Consider the following 19,122-nt stretch of genomic DNA (forward strand, 5'->3'; position numbering starts at 1 on the left):
ATTGTAGTTGAATTGTGTGTGACAGAATGCTCACTGACAGGTAACAGAAAGAAATGTCAAACCATTACAGGACATAAACCACTAATGGCTCTAACCTTAAACAGAGTACATCCCTGTGCTGTGACAAACAGAAGGCTTTTAATAATTCACAGGAGCACAATTCAACATCTAGAAAGAAGCCATCTGAAAGTTTTTTACCTCAGTAAATATGGAAGAATTATCCTATCTTTATTCAAGAGCGTAGATTTTCAGTTTGAGAGCATGATTTCATTGCTTTTCAGTGACACAGCTCCTTCTCGTGCTCAGATTTATTCTCCTCACACTCACATTTTGTGCTCGCACTGAGATGTTTGCTGCTTTCTTTCAAAATGTGTGCTTGAACTCAAAAATCACATGCTTGTGCTCACACATCTTCTTGCACACAAAAATTTCGCTCGCATTCAAATATGTCCTGTGCTCGCTCAGATCTAAAGTCTGCGCGCTCAAATCTAATGTGCACGCACTCAGAACAAGCACCTCCTCTCCGGTTGAGGAGTCTGCTCAGACTCAAGGCTGTCCCTCCCTGCGCTCAAAATATTGTGTTTCACCAGCCAATAGGGTCGAGTGGTTAAGTACACTGCCAGATATTGCATTTTAAACCACACAGAGTCGCCGCATTATCGCCGCAGCGGAGGTTCGCCAATTCTCCGCCGTTGGTTGTTCACACAGAGCCGAGCAGCTCCGGCGTAAAAGAGGAACCAGAGTAATTCACACAGAAAGCCGGCGCCGGCGTGGCGGTACACGTCATGAAGATGACGTGTGTGTTTTTTTCAACGGGTTCCCGGTGTCGTCCTGTTAATCTAAACATGTACCCGCTGACTGTTTATAATCATACTGATGCTGTTATAATGTGTTGTGATTGAGATCCTGACCCACCAAACATCCTACGTTTTTCTCTGAATTACATAATTAACATAATTGACTTAAGATTAATTATACATAAATATGCTGGCGTCTTAAATAGGTGACGATTCAAATAGTTGGCTAATATGGTAAATTGGTGTATTTTGAGAGAAGCAGTTTTACAAACAGACCATATGCCCGCCCCTGCGGAGCACTCAAAAAAAGTGCGAAGGAACGCACCCAAGGCGGCATCCGTCATTTGATTGGTCCACGCTCTAGCTGTCCCCTATTGGCTGGTGAAACACAATATTTTGAGCGCAGGGAGGGACAGCCTTGAGTCTGAGCAGACTCCTCAACCGGAGAGGGGGTGCTTGTTCTGAGTGCGTGCACATTAGGTTTGAGCGCGCAGACTTTAGATCTGAGCGAGCACAGGACATATTTGAATGCGAGCGAAATTTTTGTGTGCAAGAAGATGTGTGAGCACAAGCATGTGATTTTTGAGTTCAAGCACACATTTTGAAAGAAAGCAGCAAACATCTCAGTGCGAGCACAAAATGTGAGTGTGAGGAGAATAAATCTGAGCACGAGAAGGAGCTGTGTCACTGAAAATGAATGAAATCATGCTCTCAAACTGAAAATCTACGCTCTTGAATAAAGATAGGATAATTCTTCCATAAGTAAAAAGCTTCACACCTCTGAATATATACTTTAAGTAGTGATGCTACAGATCTGTCTATCTACATATCTACGTATCTGTTTGTGATGTGGAAACATCAGATTTCCACACAGTCAGAAAGCTAACACTACTAACACTACTGCTCAGCTGTCAGTTGGATCTATGTTAACTAATGCTGCAGCTAATATAAAGATACATTTATTGTTAACTTTATATATAATTCCTCACTGAGATGTTATCTCTGGGCATTTTTATGAGCTTCTGTGTGTTATCCTGTTGTTGTACTCTGACTGACGGACTCATCAACTCTCAGAGGGCAGCTGTAGATGTTGGTTTTCAGATTTAGGATTTTATTTGTTTACTTTTCAGATACATTTTCATCAAACATAAAACCATAATTATAAAACATCAAACACTAGTTTAACAGTACAATTAGTCAGAAATCACACATTTTATTGGCGACCCACTCAAATGACCAGCTGTGGTTCCTGAGGACTCACTGTATGGATACCTGTCAACATCACTGTGTCAGTTCTGACGATTAGTCTCCTTTAGTTTATTGAATGACTGTATTAGTGTTGATCCTGTATTTCACTCCACACTCATCACAGGTTTGAAGACACTGAGGATATTTTATATTTGTCAGTAGTTCACATCTCCAACTCAGAATCACAGAACTACGACTGACTCGTATCTACAGTTTGAATGATTGGATGTGAGCATGGCGTATAACAACATAGGCGTTTCTGTAGTAAGAACCACACCCGTGGGTTTGCTGCTGTTGTGGCCTGAGCTCACGTTGATTGTGCTCTGTGATTGTATCTTGCAGGGTGTGAGGAACACTCTGGCAGGAGAGGAGTCTCAAGTGGAGCTTCTCAAGGCTCAACTCAAAGAGCTCTTCAGGTTCTCAGAGGACTCGCGCCACCTTTCTGATGACGTCCTAGCTGTAGTCAAAGAACATCAGAGGTATGTGACTGGAAATCTGCTGCTGTTTGAAAACCAGGAAAATCATGAAAACATTGTGGAACACATGAAGACTAACTCGCAGTACCAGCTGTTTGGACTGGCCTCAGAACTGTTCCCACTCATTTTACTGAATGGTACTTTCTTAACCTTTCCTGAATATCTATGATTGTCTGACTTCCAGGGTTCTCAAGGTCATGAAAAACCTGGAAAAGTCATAAAATTTGAGAAATTTTGAAGGACAAGGAAATTCAGACGGCTTTACAGAAGACAGAGATGCCTTAATGCAAGATAAGAAAGAAACAAAGGCTTTATAAAATACCATAATTAGAATTTTGAAGGATTAGAACAAAGTAAAAGAGAAGATCAACTTTAAATAACCTAATAAAGTCAAATGCAAATGAAACAGTACAATAAAAACTACAGTGCAGGATGGTGGATAAAAAAAGAGTCTATAGTTTTAATTTAATAAGATGTAGCCCTGATGAAAAGAACTGAGTGTTCAGGCAGACTGCAGGTTTTCTCACAGCATCGTGGAGAATAAAAACTGAATGCAGCTTCTCAGTGTTTAGTGTGACAGACAGAAATCAGTCATCTGACCTGTCGCAGACTTCTGAGAGATCTAGATGGTTTATAACAGAGCATCAGATCAGACATGTAGTTCAGTCCTGCAGCATTCACAGCTTTATAAACCATTTAAATGTTTTCACATGAAGCCAGAGTGAAGATCTGAGAGCTGAGCTGATCCTGATCCTGATCCACTGTCCTGGTCTTAGTGAGGACTCAAGCCAAGGTGCTGTGAATTAGCTGCAGCTGTCTCAGTCGAGCCTAGTGAGGACAAATCAGTTAGCCGTTTGTTCTATCAGATGTCAGAAAATGTTGAAAAATGTCGCTCAGAGTCAGAGATGATGTAATGTTTCTGTTGTCCACCGGTCAAAGATACTCAGCTCACTGTCAGAGGAGTAAAGAAACTACAACATATGTATGTACAACATATGCAGTTAAGAAGCGAGAATCAGAATTTTGACATTTTTTTCTTCAAATATTACTCAACTGATTATCAAAGTAGTTGGTGATAAATGTAATAGTTGCCAATTAATTGATTAAATGAATAATCGTTGCAGCCCTCGGGAGTGTGTTGATGTTGAATGGAACCTTGGGGGACATATGTATATGTATATGTATATGTCTGTAATAACACATGGACTCAGACCAGTGTAGCACTGTGCTCGTGATATCTTGTGGTCACCCGTGTTGAACGCAGCACTGAGATCAGATCGGAGCAGTCATGGTGCTGTTGCTGACTTCCAGCCTGAAAACATCTGAAACATTGTATAGACTCATGAAGGTGTGAAGCTGTTAAAAAACAGCAAGAGATTTGATCCATTATATACGGGTCTATAATGGTCGTTAGTGAGCTGCTTAATAAGTGCAGTGTCAAGGCTCTGTGTGAAACAGTCTGAGATTAGAGAAGTGTTGATGTTGAGCACATCTGATGCCACGTTTTAGAAAAAAAACCCTGTAGGCAGAAAATCAAGGCAGCAGCAGGAGGATTTCAAATGATGAACAGTTTCCTCTCGGGCTGCACAATTAATCACAAAATAATCAACATGGCAATACGGACGAGTCTAAAATCCAAATCACAAGAAGCTGCAGGTTTCTGCCCAAGAGATAAGTGTGTGTTCTGACAGCACTGATATACTGAACCTACTTCATGTCTACGCTGCATGTTCTTCACCTCTTTGTGTGTCCTCAGAAATTAACATTATGCATTAAGAATGAATTCAGCTGGTGAACAGTGGAGTCAGTATATCAGTGTGTGAAGTCAGGTCAGCAGCAGACTGTGAACAGCTCAGGACATGAGGGGTTAAAGAAGGGAAACTAATGTAGCTCCTCACTGACATTAACAACATGTTGAGCTCATTTACTGTTGCAGTGTTTAGTTACATTTACAATATGCAAAATGTAAAGAACTTCTAAGAACACAGTGCAGTCAGCCCGGGTGAGTTTGTCCTCATCTGCCACCTGGGGGATATACTTTGAATTACACACAAAGACGACGGCCAGGTTTGTAAACAGTGACGCTCATGTTGCTTGTGATACCTCTGGGGGCTGGTCTGGGGCCTCTGGGGGCCATGGCAGCCTGCCACTAACTGGCAGTGCATGTGAAGAGTTAGTGATGATTCAACAGTGGTTGTGTTTTCTCTCTTTGCCTTTTTACTGAACAAACCAGCGTAAAGTAAATATCCCACACGTGTGGATTGTGTGTCCCTGCAGCAGGCGAGCTGTCCTACTTAGCTTCAGAGCTACTCTCAGAGATGTGTGGGGCTGAGTGCAGTGCTCCAGTTCTGCATATTTAAAAATCAGACATGAGTTAGCTGTTTGGAGATGTGTGTTCCCGTAGCTGGGAGGTAATGATGACTGAAGTGATATTATATATTGGTTAAAAATCCATCAGTAAAGTTACAAAGGAGACATTTGAGTGAATTGAGTTAGTTTGTTGGGTGTAGAAACATTTGTTGAATTTTCAGAAGAGCATCTTTTACAGAACAGCTCCATTTAAACCCCAGCTGAATATGTATGCATAAAATAAACCTTGAAGTGAGGGTTTGCCTCTAACTACATTTCACATTTCATTTTTGGAGACTATTGGTCATGGTAGCTTATCAGTTAATTGGTATCCATTAATTGCAAGTATATCCATTTAACTGTCTGTGTTTTATCTGCAGTTATTATGAAATCACATCTGAACTTTCCCACAAAACCTCCTAGAAAATTCTATGGACATGATTAAGAATATTTTGAGCCGTAACATAAATCTTCTGAGCTTTAATAGTTGTGCAAGAGAGAAGACATGGATTTTTGCTGCTTGGTTTGCAGGATTACAGAAAAATTATTGTCCTGATTTTCAGGAACCTTGTTGGAAGGCTGTAGCGTTGGCTGAGGAAGAACCTGTTCAAGTTAGGAGCCGATCTGAATCACAGGGCAGACACCATAGTTATGTATCACTTCTGTTAACACTGAGAGACAAGGCATTTGGCCCTGGAGGAAATGGTAGTGAAGTTCAATAGTGACAATGCATCGTCAAATTTAGATTTAAGATGACTCCTTATCACAGTCAGAGACACGGGGAGCAATAATCCTCTGAGATCGCTGACACGTGTAGTAACTCAAACTTTCTACACAGAGCAGGAGTTTGATGGCTGCTTCTCAAACTAAGGTGTTGCTGTGGAAACATAAACTCCACCAGAGATATGAAGGAAAAATGTTTATGCTTCACAAAAACATAGCAGTGATATTGACCGTAAAGTTTGCACATTTGACAGAAGATTGGAGTTCTGACCTCAGTGAAGGTCCGTTCTCTCCAGGTGCCCTTGTAGTTATCTACTTTTCTTTGCAGTCCCAGTATCACCACCTGGTGCTTCTGTCCTCTGCACACTACCTTGTGGAAGCAATTTGCTTTTGACTGTTTGTTTTGTTCTCAAACTTCTGCAAGTTCCCTCCAACTTTTTAGCCTCAGTTTTGAACTGGTCCTTTACAGAACATTCTCTCATGTTGCAGTGTGAAATGTAGAGCGACGAGGCTGTGTTCGGAGTCCGAGTCGGGGCTCAGACACGTTCTCCAGGACCCACTGCTGGTCTACGCCCAGTGGAGCCACATGGTCTCTCAGGTTCTGGAGGCTTCTGCTGAGGTCACTGACTTCTCCCACATTGCCATGTTGGTCCAGAACATGGAGGTAAACACACACATTTCCAACAAGTGGCTATAATAATATATTTTTTAGATAACAATGTTTGAAATTACAATGAATGCATGTGAGTAGAATGGACCAGACCCGCTTTACAAGAGTTTACTAGAGTCCAGTTATTTCAGTGGAAATACAAGTTTACTCAGAAACCAGTTCAGCTTCTTGTTTACACCGCCACATGAAACAGTGATAAACAATATCAATAACTACACCGGTGGGATCTGGATGAGTGTATCCAAGGGTAACCAAGAGAAAGAAACAGATGAACATCCTGCCAATAAAGAGGTCACAAAGCTTGTGTAAGAGTTGCTTCACTGTGGCAGCAAACAAAAGTTTGAAACAGCAGACTTCAAGTTTCCCCCATTTCTGTCCTCTATGTTAGCATCTGCTGAAGGACAGTGTCCAGCTGCAGGAGCGTTTCGGTCTGCTGCAGGGGAAGGGGGACCTGCTGGACTCTGTGTTCGGGCCGGAGAGGTCCGACTGTCTGCGGAGCGAGCTGAGTTCTGCCATTAGGAACAGAGAGCTGCTGCACACTCAGCTGCTGCAGAGGAAGAGCAGACTACAGGTATCACAATGTTACAGTCATCATTCGACTTTATTATAAATGTGAGTGTGAACCGTCCAGTGAGTGACTTGAGTAGAAGTCAACCTTTAAAATTGTGGGAAGTGAAAACGATTGTCCTGCTTCGAGCTTTAGTTTTGATCCAGAAATCTTCAAACTTGTAACTTCAGCCACAACTGACTCAAGAAACATGACTTGAGGCAACATGTCAGACTTCACTCAGCTCCCTCTGGAGACAAAAGGCTTGATGCAGTAGTGCTGCCCAGCACCGGGAGACACTCTGAGCTCTAGGGTTAGTAGTAGTAGTTTAACCAGTTGCCAACTTTGTCATGTATGTGACATGTATCATGATTTTAAACCTCTGCTTGCCTAATCACACTGAGTGGCCGTCCTAAAATCATAAATGTGATGGAACATCGTGAAATCTGATTGTCACTAGAAATATAATCAAACTAGAGCGACAACGATTAGTCCATTAATTGATCAGGTGATCAATACAAAAGTAATCGGCAACTATTTTAATAATCTATTAATCGTTTCAGGCTAACTTGTTCTGCCTTCTTAACAGTAAATAATATCCTGCGTCTCTTCCTTTTTAAATGAAGAGTCGTTTGTTGGACAATCCATGAATCGTAAAGACAATCAGCAGTTATCATTAATCAATAATGAAAATCAAACTTCAGAGTGTGACTATAACTTGTTTCAGAAGCTGTTATTAGGCAGACAGTGTGAGGTCAGTATATATACATTTACTGTATTTAAATGAAGGTAAATGACAGCAGAGTTTGAGGCCGTCAGACGAGCAGCAGGTCGGATCTAAAAATAACAACACATCTCCTGTAGTTTTTCATTTATTCCATTTGTCATGTGCAGCGAGGCGAAACATGCACACGAGCTCACAATTACATTGTGCACATCATTAGAGGCTGAAGATGTGATAAAGCACTAAAGCTCCTTGTGCAGACCGATTTCACTTTAAAAAAGGTAAACAGTCAGTCAAAAGGAGGAGATACTGTGGCTTCAACATACAGCCCTGCCATGACTGGCTGTGTAACCAGACATTTAATGACATTTTTCCCACTCACAGGGCTTAATCTCCAGAACCAAGGACTTTGGTGACGCCTATGAGTTGATCCGCTCCAAGCTGGCCGGTCTCCGGGACCGACTGATGGCAGCTGACGGCCCCCAGCCCGACATCCTGGCTAAGAAAAGCCAGTCTGACCAGTTCAGGGTGAGTTTAATCTCCGGTCAGAGCAGAGCCAAGCCAGAGTCAGCCAAATGTCTGCTTGAGCACAAGGCCCGCTGTGTCAGGTCTTCCTCCAGTGTGTAGTGATGTGCAGCTGCTCCAGAGTTACAGTACGAGACCACAGTGAATATCAGGAAGTGACTCAGTGTTATAATGAAGAGAGACGCTGGTGCAGTCATGTTGTCATGATGGATCAGTGACTGTGTTTTGGATTCACTACATTGACTTTATATCAGACAGACTTTACATAACAGATCTGTTCACAGCTTGCTGTAGGGTTGTAATGTGTTGTGCTACCTTCAGGCAGCTGTTGGTTTCACTTCATTACAGTTCACAGTGAGAATCCAACTGCAGAGCCCTGAAACTGTAGTAATTATTGTGTCTACATTTATTGTTGTCAGAGTGATAGATTTATTCATTATAACAGATTTTGCTGCGACATCATGAATATTGTAGGATCCAGTAAAGAACAGATATTTTTAATGAACTCTCTTTGTGCGAGTTTGAACTGAAAGTTTACACTTAAACCACCATGTTGTGTTGTTGTGTTGTTGTATTGCTTCCCCCGGCCGGCTGTCACACTGTGTGTGTTGTGTGTCCTCAGGTGATCCAGAAGGACCTGCAGGACTGTGAAGCCCACATCATAGCGCTGGAGACTCTAGTCTCATCCAGTCAGAGCAACAGGACTCAGTTTGAGAGGCTGTGTGCTGACTGGAAACAACTGCACACAGCAGTCAGGGTGAGAGAGGACAGAGTTTCAAATGGACCAAATTCTGACTTAAAGTGGCAGCAGACATTTTCTTTATATTAACAATGGATCAAATGACTGTTTGAGGGGGTAAGGCACATCAGCTCCTCTGACCTTTTCTCTGTCTTTCAGGTCATGTTGTGGTTTTACAGCCTGAATCTCTACTGTTTTAGTTCAGTTACATTAGATTTAACTAAACAGCTTTAAAAGAGAACCCCACTAGCATTGCACTCCTCAAACATTATTGGCTTCACATTGGATAGTTCTTTTTATCGATATTGCCTTTTTATTCCTCATGTTCTTCTTCCCACGCCTCCAGGAGGAGCGCTGGGCTTTGAAGCCAATTAGACATCGTGGCCAAACCGTGTAATTACACTGTCATGTGATGCTCAGAGGCCCAGCAGGACCACAAGCTTACATTGTGACAGAAGTGGCTCTAAAATGGTAGAAACATTTAATTTCTGAGCGTCACAACCTTCATGAAATGATTAATTTCACCACCAGAATTTGATCCAGTTCGGTCTGATAACATTTGAAAAGTTTAGAAGAGCTTCATGATTAACTTGTTTTACAATTATGGCCATTTAAATTAGCCCAGAGTTAAACTGTAAGTTAGACGACGTGGCCGGTCAGAGTCTTCAGTGTTCAGCACGCTCCACAGGACCAACAGTTGGAAGATCTGGGTCACTTTATGTCTGGGAGTTCTTAACGTTTTGGCTTTATGCACCACTGATCAGCTTTCATATATATGAACAGGACTCCCTCCAGTTCTCATTATTGATTTATTCCTCTACCTCGTCAAAAGATCTAACCTGACCTCTGACAGTGTGGTTGAGATACGAGTCAGTTATGTGACTTATGCTCCACAGACAGACTGTTTCATTTCAAAACTGAGCCAACTTGAGAGCATTTATCAGACTTCACACAGCTCCATTTGGAGACACTAAAGGCTTAATACAACTTTTGTCACTGATGCAGTAGTACTCTCTAGGGTTGGGTGAATTGCCATATGAAGATGTCTACAGTGAAACATCGTGATGGACGATGACATCGTTGTTTATGAACTTGAGGCAGCAGTTGTGTATTAGCTCACCACTGTAGCCTACGCTGTTTCCCACTGTTGCTCTGACATGAACCTCCAACTGTGTCACCCTGCAGAGGAAACTATGTTACGACGGTCAGGGATTAGTAGTCCATGGCTGTCAGCCATCGCTGACGGCCAATGGCATCGTTCATCGGCCCAACCCTCGTACTCCCCCCACACCTGGAAGCTCAGTTTTATGAGTCAGATCAATGGTGTTCCTGTCAGGACTTCAGAGCAGGAGTCATTTTCTAACAGCTTTTTAATCTATGTGGAGAAGTTGAGCTGGTAACTCCACAGAGCCCAAACATCTGGACTCCTTGCTCATTGTTCTTTGGGACTTTAACAGAGCAAACCTCAGCCATGAACTGATCACTATAAAACTGTTAGTGCACCATCTGTCACAATATGGGAATTTAAAGTCACTTTCTACATGACTGCAGCTGTTGCACATATTGCCAATGCATATCATGACCTTTCAAAAGTTTTTTCCACTGCCTCTGACTGTCCCACTCATCTTTTCTGCTGTTTGCAGGCGAAGGTCCATGAGAGTGAGGAGAGCATCGTAGACCACGAGAGCTTCCACGACAGTCTGCTGAACATAGAGAAGTGGCTGATGATCATGAAGCAGAAGCTGGAGTCCTTCCACAGCCCTGCAGGACAGTGGAGCATCGAGGGTCGCCAGCACGAAGCTGAGGTGTGTGACTGTGTGTGTGACTGTGTGTGTGACTGTGTGTGTGTCTGTGTGTGTGTCTGTGTGTGTGTCTGTGTGTGTGTCTGTGCCTGTGTCTGTGTGTGTGACTGTGTGTGTGACTGTGTGTGTGACTGTGTGTGTGACTGTGTGTGTGTCTGTGCCTGTGTCTGTGTGTGTGACTGTGTGTGTGACTGTGTGTGTGTCTGTGTGTGTGTCTGTGTGTGTGACTGTGTGTGTGACTGTGTGTGTTCTTGCATATCTGTTCTCCAGCACAGACACTCTCCTCCACACATTAAGAGACACATATGTGTGGTGGACACAACAATACAAACAATTTTCCAAAGAGAACATTATAGAACATGTTGTAGATCTCATATATTACTACTGACAGGCCAAATGATGTCGTCCCTCAGTACATTTTAATATTCTGAAAAATAATAAAATATTTATGTTGAGGTCAGACATGAAGTGATTGTACCACCAGTCTGTGAATAAAACCAAACAACAACAGCCGAGGGCTCTGCAGAGTTGTGATTAATTACACATTAGGTCCAGTCATTCAGTTTGATAATAATAACACTGCACTCACCAAATGAATTGCTGAGATAGATGGAGCAAGAAACACAAGCCGAGGGGCAATCAGACAAGTTGTGGTTGTATTAATGCGTTCAGGGTGGAATATGTCTGGGCAGAGATTTTGAGAAAAAGGTTTAAATATTAAGTAAAGTTCAGACACAAAACTCTGTGATACCATCTACTGGTGAAGATCTTCTCTACTGTTGGTTGGCTTTGGAGCTTGTCTGCTGTGGTTTGATGCTCAGTCAATGAGTGTACCTGACAAGAGTTCAAACAGCTGGACTGACATATGATGACAGTGTAGGTGTGCTGCCTGTGACTCATCACTGTAAATGATTAGTCATGTGTCAATGTGGAGGAGCTCCCTGTGCAGGGATGCAGTGTCACACTGTATGAAGAACACTGACACAAGTGAACTTCATGGTGCTCTGATGTTGATGTTGATGCTGATAGAAATCATGATCATGACAGAGAGGAGATGTTTGTGACGTTCGGTCCGCCCTCCATGTTTATGAAGGTCTTGTCCTTTTCCACAGAGAGCACTGGGAGAGTTTCCAGAGAAGGAGCTTCAGCTGCAGCAGATGGAAGTCCAGGGTCAGGGGGTTCTGGAGAAGACCTCAGCAGAGGGACAGGTCCACATCGTGAGAGACATGAAGCGCCTGCGTGAGTCCTGGTTGGCGCTGTACAACATGAGTCTCAACCTTCACAGGTACCTGAACATTAGGATGATGAGTGTTTTTGTTGTTTGGTTTGTTGCTTCTCTGTTGTTGCACAGCGTCTTCCTGCTGTTGTCATGTGTTAGACTTACAAGAGACACATGCTGAGGTATGAAGACACTGAACTTGTCTCCATCTTTCTCCTCCAGGCTGCTGAACAGCTCCACAGAGCAGGCAGAGTCTAACTTATGGAGAGTCGGAGGCCTGTCTGTAGACAACACGTCCATGACAGAGCTGAGTCTGAACCAGGGGGACAGTCAGGCCAGGACGGGGAGCTCCGGGAGCCAGAGAGGACAACTACAAGACAAGCCAGCAGAGGTGTACGGAGCCTTGGATAGTTCTGGGCCTGGGAGAGGAGGACGCTCTGTGGGAGCAGGGGAGACGACAGGGGAGATGACAGGGCAGGGTTGGTGGCACCAGGGACATGGTGAGGGTCACCTCATGCTGGCTGGGCATCTCAGCCCATCAAGGACAGACGGAGACAGTGACCACTCCTTTAGAGGAGATGAAGTAGACTCCTCAGAGTGGAGCATTCGCAGCAGAACAGGCAGAAAAGTGTCCAAAGACTCGACCGCTGAAGGAAGCCCTCACAGTGATACACCAACAGGGGGCGACAGCAGCATCCTGGCTGGAGACAGAGGTGCAACAGCGCTTACCACAAAGGTCAGCTATGAAGAAGGAAGACTAAGCTCCAGAGACGGTCACATGGAGGCAGGGGAAGGCCTGAGTCCAGGAAGAGGGGGAGCGTTCAGAAGCGTGCTCTTCAGAAGAGACGCAGCCAAGACATCATCAGCACCAGTGGAACACACAATGGTACCGTTCATGTTCCTGCCTCTCAGTTCACTGTGTAGAGGACTGGGTCCAGTGGTCAGCTATTATTTCTCTGTCCATTTAATCTCATAGTGATACACTCAGTGTTCCCACAGACAGAAGGACAGGAGCCTCCACTACAGGGTTATGTTATGGCTTCCCTTCCTGAATGCAGGGTCCTTTACTGATGAAAGGCTGTCGTAGAAACACCTCACCTTACTGCAGCGCTTTAATGATCTGAAAAACACAGCTGGAAGTATTTATTAAGTTGTCACGGCAATGTTCACGAGGACTCGTCGTCGTCTTCTCTCCTTATAGACTAAACCAAAGTTTTCCAGCAAAGTTTATGATAAATATGCTCAGACCTGTTCAGATCAGCTGAGTGGTCACAACATGTCTGCCGACACTGAACCTAAACTTGATGTTGTCAATTGAACATTCCAGTTAGGTTAATTCAACCATGTTGAGACAGGAGTGTCACTCTGTACAGTTTATAATTTTATAGTATTTCTGTGGCGTCACTGATGCAACACACATCTTTAGTTTGGAGTCCATGTTCACACATCCATTTAACTTCTTGTTGTGGGCCGTGAACTCTGCTGACAGACAGAGGATTTTTCAATGACTGGACAGAGGGCTCTCCCTTGTGGCAGTTCAAAATAAACAAGAAAATCAATGTAGGACTGTTGGCGAGCTTTTTCTAGTTCTTTGTGAGGTTTTTCAAGATTATTCTGATAATGGAAATTCACCAGGACCAAGTTATCTGAGTGTTGTTTTTACAGATAAAATCTGAGATAGTCAAATCCCTGGAAAAGATGATGTTGTTTTATTTTTATCAGCAGTCTCAGTTTCAGCCACATTTAGAGAACCATTCCAGTAATATTAAAGCAGGCTCACAATGTTCAGAACATATCTTTTGACAGCAGTCATGTGAAAGTTTGACTATAAAACAGCCCAAACTGCAAGCTGAGCATCATTTCTGACCTGCTAGTAATCATCCCATCATCCAAGAGCCAGATAAGTGATCACTGGGGCCATTAGACATCACAACACCCTCACATTAGACAGAAAATCAGCTCAGTTCTACTTAATGTAATATACTGGGTCCTACATAAATGTATGTTTAGTGGTTGATGGCAGGGCCTGCAGGCAAACTGTGATCAAGTTGTCATTAGTAGGCTGCTGGGTGAACTGTCTGTAATGTGAACTACAGATGATTCACTATTTGCTCAATGAAAAGAGAGTGAGAAGAGTAGCAGTGGCCCACAGTTCACTTTTTTCTCCAATGATTGTCTCAGTATGACAAAAGAGGAGCAGATAAGTCTGGTGACAATATATCACACATATCCTTACTTCAAACTCAAACTCAGTTGTTGTGGGTTTTGCAGGGAGGCACAGGACAGCACATGTCCAGGAGGAGGGAGTTTGAGGCCTGGCTGTCCAGAGAGAATGAACTCCTCTCAGGGATCCTCAGAACCAAGGGAGCAACACTCAGTGCCAAAGAAGTCAAGACCCGACAGGACACACTCGAGGTGGGTTTCTGTGAACAGTCAGTCGGTAGTTGTAGAGTGACTCCACCTCTCACTGTGGGAGACTGAACTTTTTTAACTAGCTCTTTGTAAAGTGCTTTAATGCTCCTGGTTTAAACCCTCATCTAGCAGCAGATGGATCGCATTAAATTATTAAACTGTTGAAGTGCAGAAAATAGCATCACCTCTTTCTCTGTGTGTTTGTGTCTGTTTACCATTAACTCACTAATGATGAAGGCCAGGTTATGTATAAATACACTGCTCAAAGAAATGAAGGGAACACTTTAATCACGCATCAGATCTTGGTGAACAAATTATTCAAGTGAAAATCATTACTGATGTACATTGTTTAATGTATAGAACAAAATGACGTAACAATAGTCGGTGGAAACCAAAATCATCAACCAATCAAGGGCTGGATTCAAAATCACACCCAAAATGAAAATCACAAGCTGATTCAACTCATCATGTGACTCAGTAGTGTGTTTGGCCCCGAGTGCCTGTAAGCACTCCAGACAACATCTGGGCATGCAGCTGATGAGTCTGTGGATGGTGTCCTGGGGGATCTCCTCCCAGACCTAGATCAGGGCATCAGTGAGCTCCTGGACAGTCTGTGTTGGAACTTGGAGGCGTCGGATGCACCGATACATAACGTCCCATAGGTGCTCAATTGGATTTAGGTCAGGGGAACAAGAGGGCCAGTCAATTGCATCGATGCCTTCATTATCCAGGAACTCCACACTCTGAACACATGAGGTCAGGCTGTTGTCCATGGCTGTAGTTGTTGTCCATGGCTGTAGTTGTTGTCCATGGCTGTAGTGTTCTGGCAGGATAAACTGACAGCCCCTTGTTAACACGCTGCTGCTGCTGCCTGAAGCAGTTGTTGAGTGTGTGCCACCAACTTGTGCCGCTAAGAGAGAACTAATGGGAAAATCATTTTCTGTTCTCCCGAGACATCTCATTACTTCAGTGTGAGTGCACTTAAAGTAATTAATGAGGTCAAGTAGAGGACCCTGGATCCCATTTTACCAAAAATGTAATGGATGATAATGTCTGAAATGATATGCTGATGGTAATGTACGGTGGTGTAATGAATGTGAAGGTGCTGCTCAGGTGAGTCACCTGTGGCAGTATGCAGAGACTTATCAGTATCTTACAACAGTACTGTGAGCTACTGTTGAGTGTCATCATGCTTCAGTTACACTCGTGTTTGTCTGCATGAATACACCACATGTGAGGCACTGATAAGAGAGCTCATGTATAAATGTATGAGTAGATTAAACAGAGTAGAACCAAGCCAAAGCTGCACATGTAAAGCTGTAGACATGTGGTCTGTTGGTGCCTCCTGACAAAGACCATCCCCACAGGTGGTGATGGAAATATGTACACACAGTCTGAACTGAACAGAACAAGCTCCAGTATTAGTGGTATTTTAGTATTATAGAACTTGTGTTGGTTTTTAATAATTACCACACTTGTTTTCCCTCATCAGCTTGTTTGAACTGTTCACTCTGAAGTTGTGATTGCCTGAAGGTTTGGAAAAGCCAAAGAAGTCATCATGAAACTAGAACACACTGCTGAATCTTTTTTCTTTCTTTATGCTGGAGAAAAATCATTATCCTGTAGTGATCTGTGAACTGTGACCTGCTTTGATTGTCAACTTTTTGAGTCTGTTGAAATGCTTTTTTCTTGTTTTGCTGATTGGAAAGCAACTTTTGTGGATAAAAGGCTCAGTTTTTCAGCACCTTGTATTGCTCATCATTTCTGAACTGCAGCAGAAGGAACAGGCTCAGGAACTTCCTGAACTAGTCCAGTACAGCTAAAACTCTGTGCTTTGTCCTGGTGCAGGCTCTGAGGGCAGGGGTGCCCTGGGGTCAGGAGCAGTTCCAGCTGCTGCTGGAGGAGAGTCAGAGCAGCGACTCTCCAGGACCAGCAGAGGATGTGTCTCTGGAGGATCTTCGCTACCGCTGGATGCTCCACAAATCCAAACTGAAGGACATGGGAGACATCAGGGCCAGGACCAGTGCCAAGGTGAGAGGAGCAACCCTAACAGGAAGCGTGTGTCATCATCATTATCAAGCTTTCTCTCTGTATTATTTGCATCAGAACTGATATCGGCAGAGTCGAGTCAAAGGACAGGGATGTAGGGAAGGAGAACATGGAGCTCAAAGAGTAGTGAGGAGAAACCTGTCTTCATACTACACCTGGTCACTGCCTCTGTCTGGAGGTGTCACCTTTTCTTCTAGCTGCAGGCTGCACGCCGCTACAAGCTGCACGCCGTTGCAAGCTGCACGCCGTTACAAGCTGCACGCCGTTGCAAGCTGCACGCCGTTACAAGCTGCACGCCGTTACAAGCTGCACGCCGCTACAAGCTGCACGCCGTTACAAGCTGCACACTGACATGTTGACTGTGTGTAGTTTTTCTATACTATGTGACCGGTGGTCCACTCAATAATGTTAAGCATGTTTTCAGATTATTTACTGAAGGTCTAAATATTTTAATTATGAAGGTATTAATACAAAAGTCATTGAACTTGATGTGGAAACTTGTCTATAAATGCTCTTGTGTCAGATTCTAGCATTAACTACTGCTGTCTCTTCAGTGGGATGAGTTGTCATGGTCCCTGCCGTTGTTCACCACAGGGTGGCAGTCTAACACATTTTAAGTCACTGCCTGCTCAGTAAAGATATCCTGTCATACATCTGTGAAGTAGCTGCAGCTCAGTAGACTCAGTGACTGAGTCTTCTCCAGATGTTTTCACAAACTTCAGAAGAACTCTGCAGGCTGTGCAGCAGTGTGGTCCTGCATGAGTCAGTGGTCAGTGAGAGCTGCAGTGTGGTTGGACTTTAGCATGATAACACAGTGCTCAGTGTTAGTGTGTGTTAATCTGCCTGAATGTTTCTACACAGTTACCACTGTGAATTGATTCAGAACTGTTTTAACTCTGCAGAGCATCCGAGCCAAGCAGGAGGAGCCAGCCATCGCAGCAAAGGTGCAGAAGGTAACACAACAGTATTTATGTTAAACAGAGCTGAGCCTCATTATGGTGAAGATAGTTATCAGTAATAACTTTTAGTCTTTTCTAACACAAAAACATGTTTTTATAGAATTAACTTGTGAATAAAGAGTATTTGATTTGGTTTACCCAGTTATATAATTAACAGTTTAATACAGTTAATAAACTGTAGATGTCAAGCTTTTTTAAAAAGTCCTGATGATGATCTGTGTGCTGCTAGTTGTCCAGCATAAGCACAGACACCAGAATTTCTTTGCCAGTACTTTAAAAACCTTGGATCACTAATATCAGATCCAGTGTAGGCATGTGAACACAGCAGGAGCTGCTCCTCATGGTGCAGGTGTTGTTGGTTTGAACAGATACTGTACGAAGATATACGCCTGTAAAATACAGGTGTGTGTATTATAGATATATAGTTTGACGTTGCTGCATTAATGAGGTATGAAAGCATCAAACATGTGCTTTAGATGAATGAGATGTATACACATTGGTCCTATTTTGACGTGTAAGTCACAATTATGTTTCTTGGTGATGCTCAGAGGTCTGTTGTTCTTTGTTATGTAAGCGGTTATGCTTCGTGCTTATTGGTATATCATTAGTTAGTTTGTTTGTTCGTCCGTTTTGTTTTGGAGATTAAACCTGTTGGAGGCGTTCAGGAGGTGCACGTCCTGCAGATGGCGCTCTTTCTTTAGTCTTACATGCTGTGGTACCTGTCACTGTTCATCCTAAACCCACTTCTTTTTATTCCAAAGCTACTAGAAACATCAATGTGTTCTTCCTGTGTGTCTGATTAGTGAGTGGGTCAGTCTTAACCCTCTGAACCGAGTGCTGTCCTGCATTCATTTGACATATTGAATCTCCAAGAGATGACCTGACCACCCAGGACTGGCATCAAATCAAGCATATCGAACCAGCCCTCCAACCCCCCATTCATTTAGTGAGCAGTGGGTGGTGAGCAGCGGATTAAAGAAAGCCTCCCTGTTGACCCCTCAGACGCTCAAACAGCCCTCCAAACATTCCTCTTCACACTCTGTTCACACGGTCTCTACAGGCTGAGGGTGCTGCTGCTGCTGTCACCAGCCTTTATCTTCAGAGAGGCTGACTGCTTTATTGACAGGATGGTTTGTTGAGTCACATTTGCTTTTCTCTCTCGTGCCTTGAAGCACAAACACCTAGCTATTTATGATACGTCATGGTATTTCTGATGTAATGGAGAAATTCTGTGACTTTAAGGTGTTCTGAAGGTGCGATGGTGCTGTATGAAAAGTCCGTTCATCCTGAGGGGAACATGATTGCCTGACCTTTATTTCATGTCAGTCCATCCAATAGTTGTGTACTCACCAACTGGTGAACTGAGCAGCAGACTGCTATGATGGCTAAAAACAAACCAAACAGACTAACACAAGTGAAATGAGCTCCTGTTTGATCCCTTTTAAAGATGAACAGTAGCAGTTAGTAATAATTTCCCTGCTGGACTTTTACTGTAACACATCTGCAGGAAATGACTTGACGAAACAACCATCAGAAAACCATCAGAAAACGTTGTTGAAATGTATGAAAGTAAATGTTTCCTGTGAGTTATCACAGTGAAGACAGTTCAGTCCTGTCACCATCAGCACAGATACAGATACTTTACATACTGCAGGATTGACGACCAGTGTCCTCTGTTCTCTGTCATGTGTTGCAGCAGGTTGAGGTTGTGTGTTGTGAAACACACACATACCTTTGCCCAGTGAGTGTTTGTCATGGAGGTATGGTTAGCTAGTTTCACTTCCTCCTCCATCAATCATTAACCTTTACACACACAGTCCAACACACTCCACATGACTTCTGTCCCTGCGTCCACAACAGAGCAGACACACTCTGTCCATCTC

At 43.4% G+C, this 19,122-nt stretch overlaps 1 protein-coding gene across 1 annotated transcript in view; it reads left to right on the forward strand.

Annotated features, from left to right (window-relative positions):
• syne3 (spectrin repeat containing, nuclear envelope family member 3) overlaps positions 1–19,122 on the forward strand; it is a 39,436-nt gene that overhangs the window by 13,770 nt on the left and 6,544 nt on the right. Inside the window, exons 7-17 of the mRNA XM_073466282.1 lie at positions 2,388–2,524; positions 6,083–6,257; positions 6,652–6,834; positions 7,919–8,062; positions 8,682–8,816; positions 10,442–10,603; positions 11,713–11,885; positions 12,042–12,705; positions 14,091–14,234; positions 16,080–16,262; positions 17,183–17,233. Coding sequence (XP_073322383.1) covers positions 2,388–2,524; positions 6,083–6,257; positions 6,652–6,834; positions 7,919–8,062; positions 8,682–8,816; positions 10,442–10,603; positions 11,713–11,885; positions 12,042–12,705; positions 14,091–14,234; positions 16,080–16,262; positions 17,183–17,233 — 2,151 coding nt within the window. The remainder of the gene's footprint in view (positions 1–2,387; positions 2,525–6,082; positions 6,258–6,651; positions 6,835–7,918; positions 8,063–8,681; positions 8,817–10,441; positions 10,604–11,712; positions 11,886–12,041; positions 12,706–14,090; positions 14,235–16,079; positions 16,263–17,182; positions 17,234–19,122) is intronic.

Source organism: Pagrus major, chromosome 5 (genome assembly GCF_040436345.1).
Source record: "Pagrus major chromosome 5, Pma_NU_1.0".
Taxonomy (NCBI): Eukaryota; Metazoa; Chordata; class Actinopteri; order Spariformes; family Sparidae; genus Pagrus; species Pagrus major.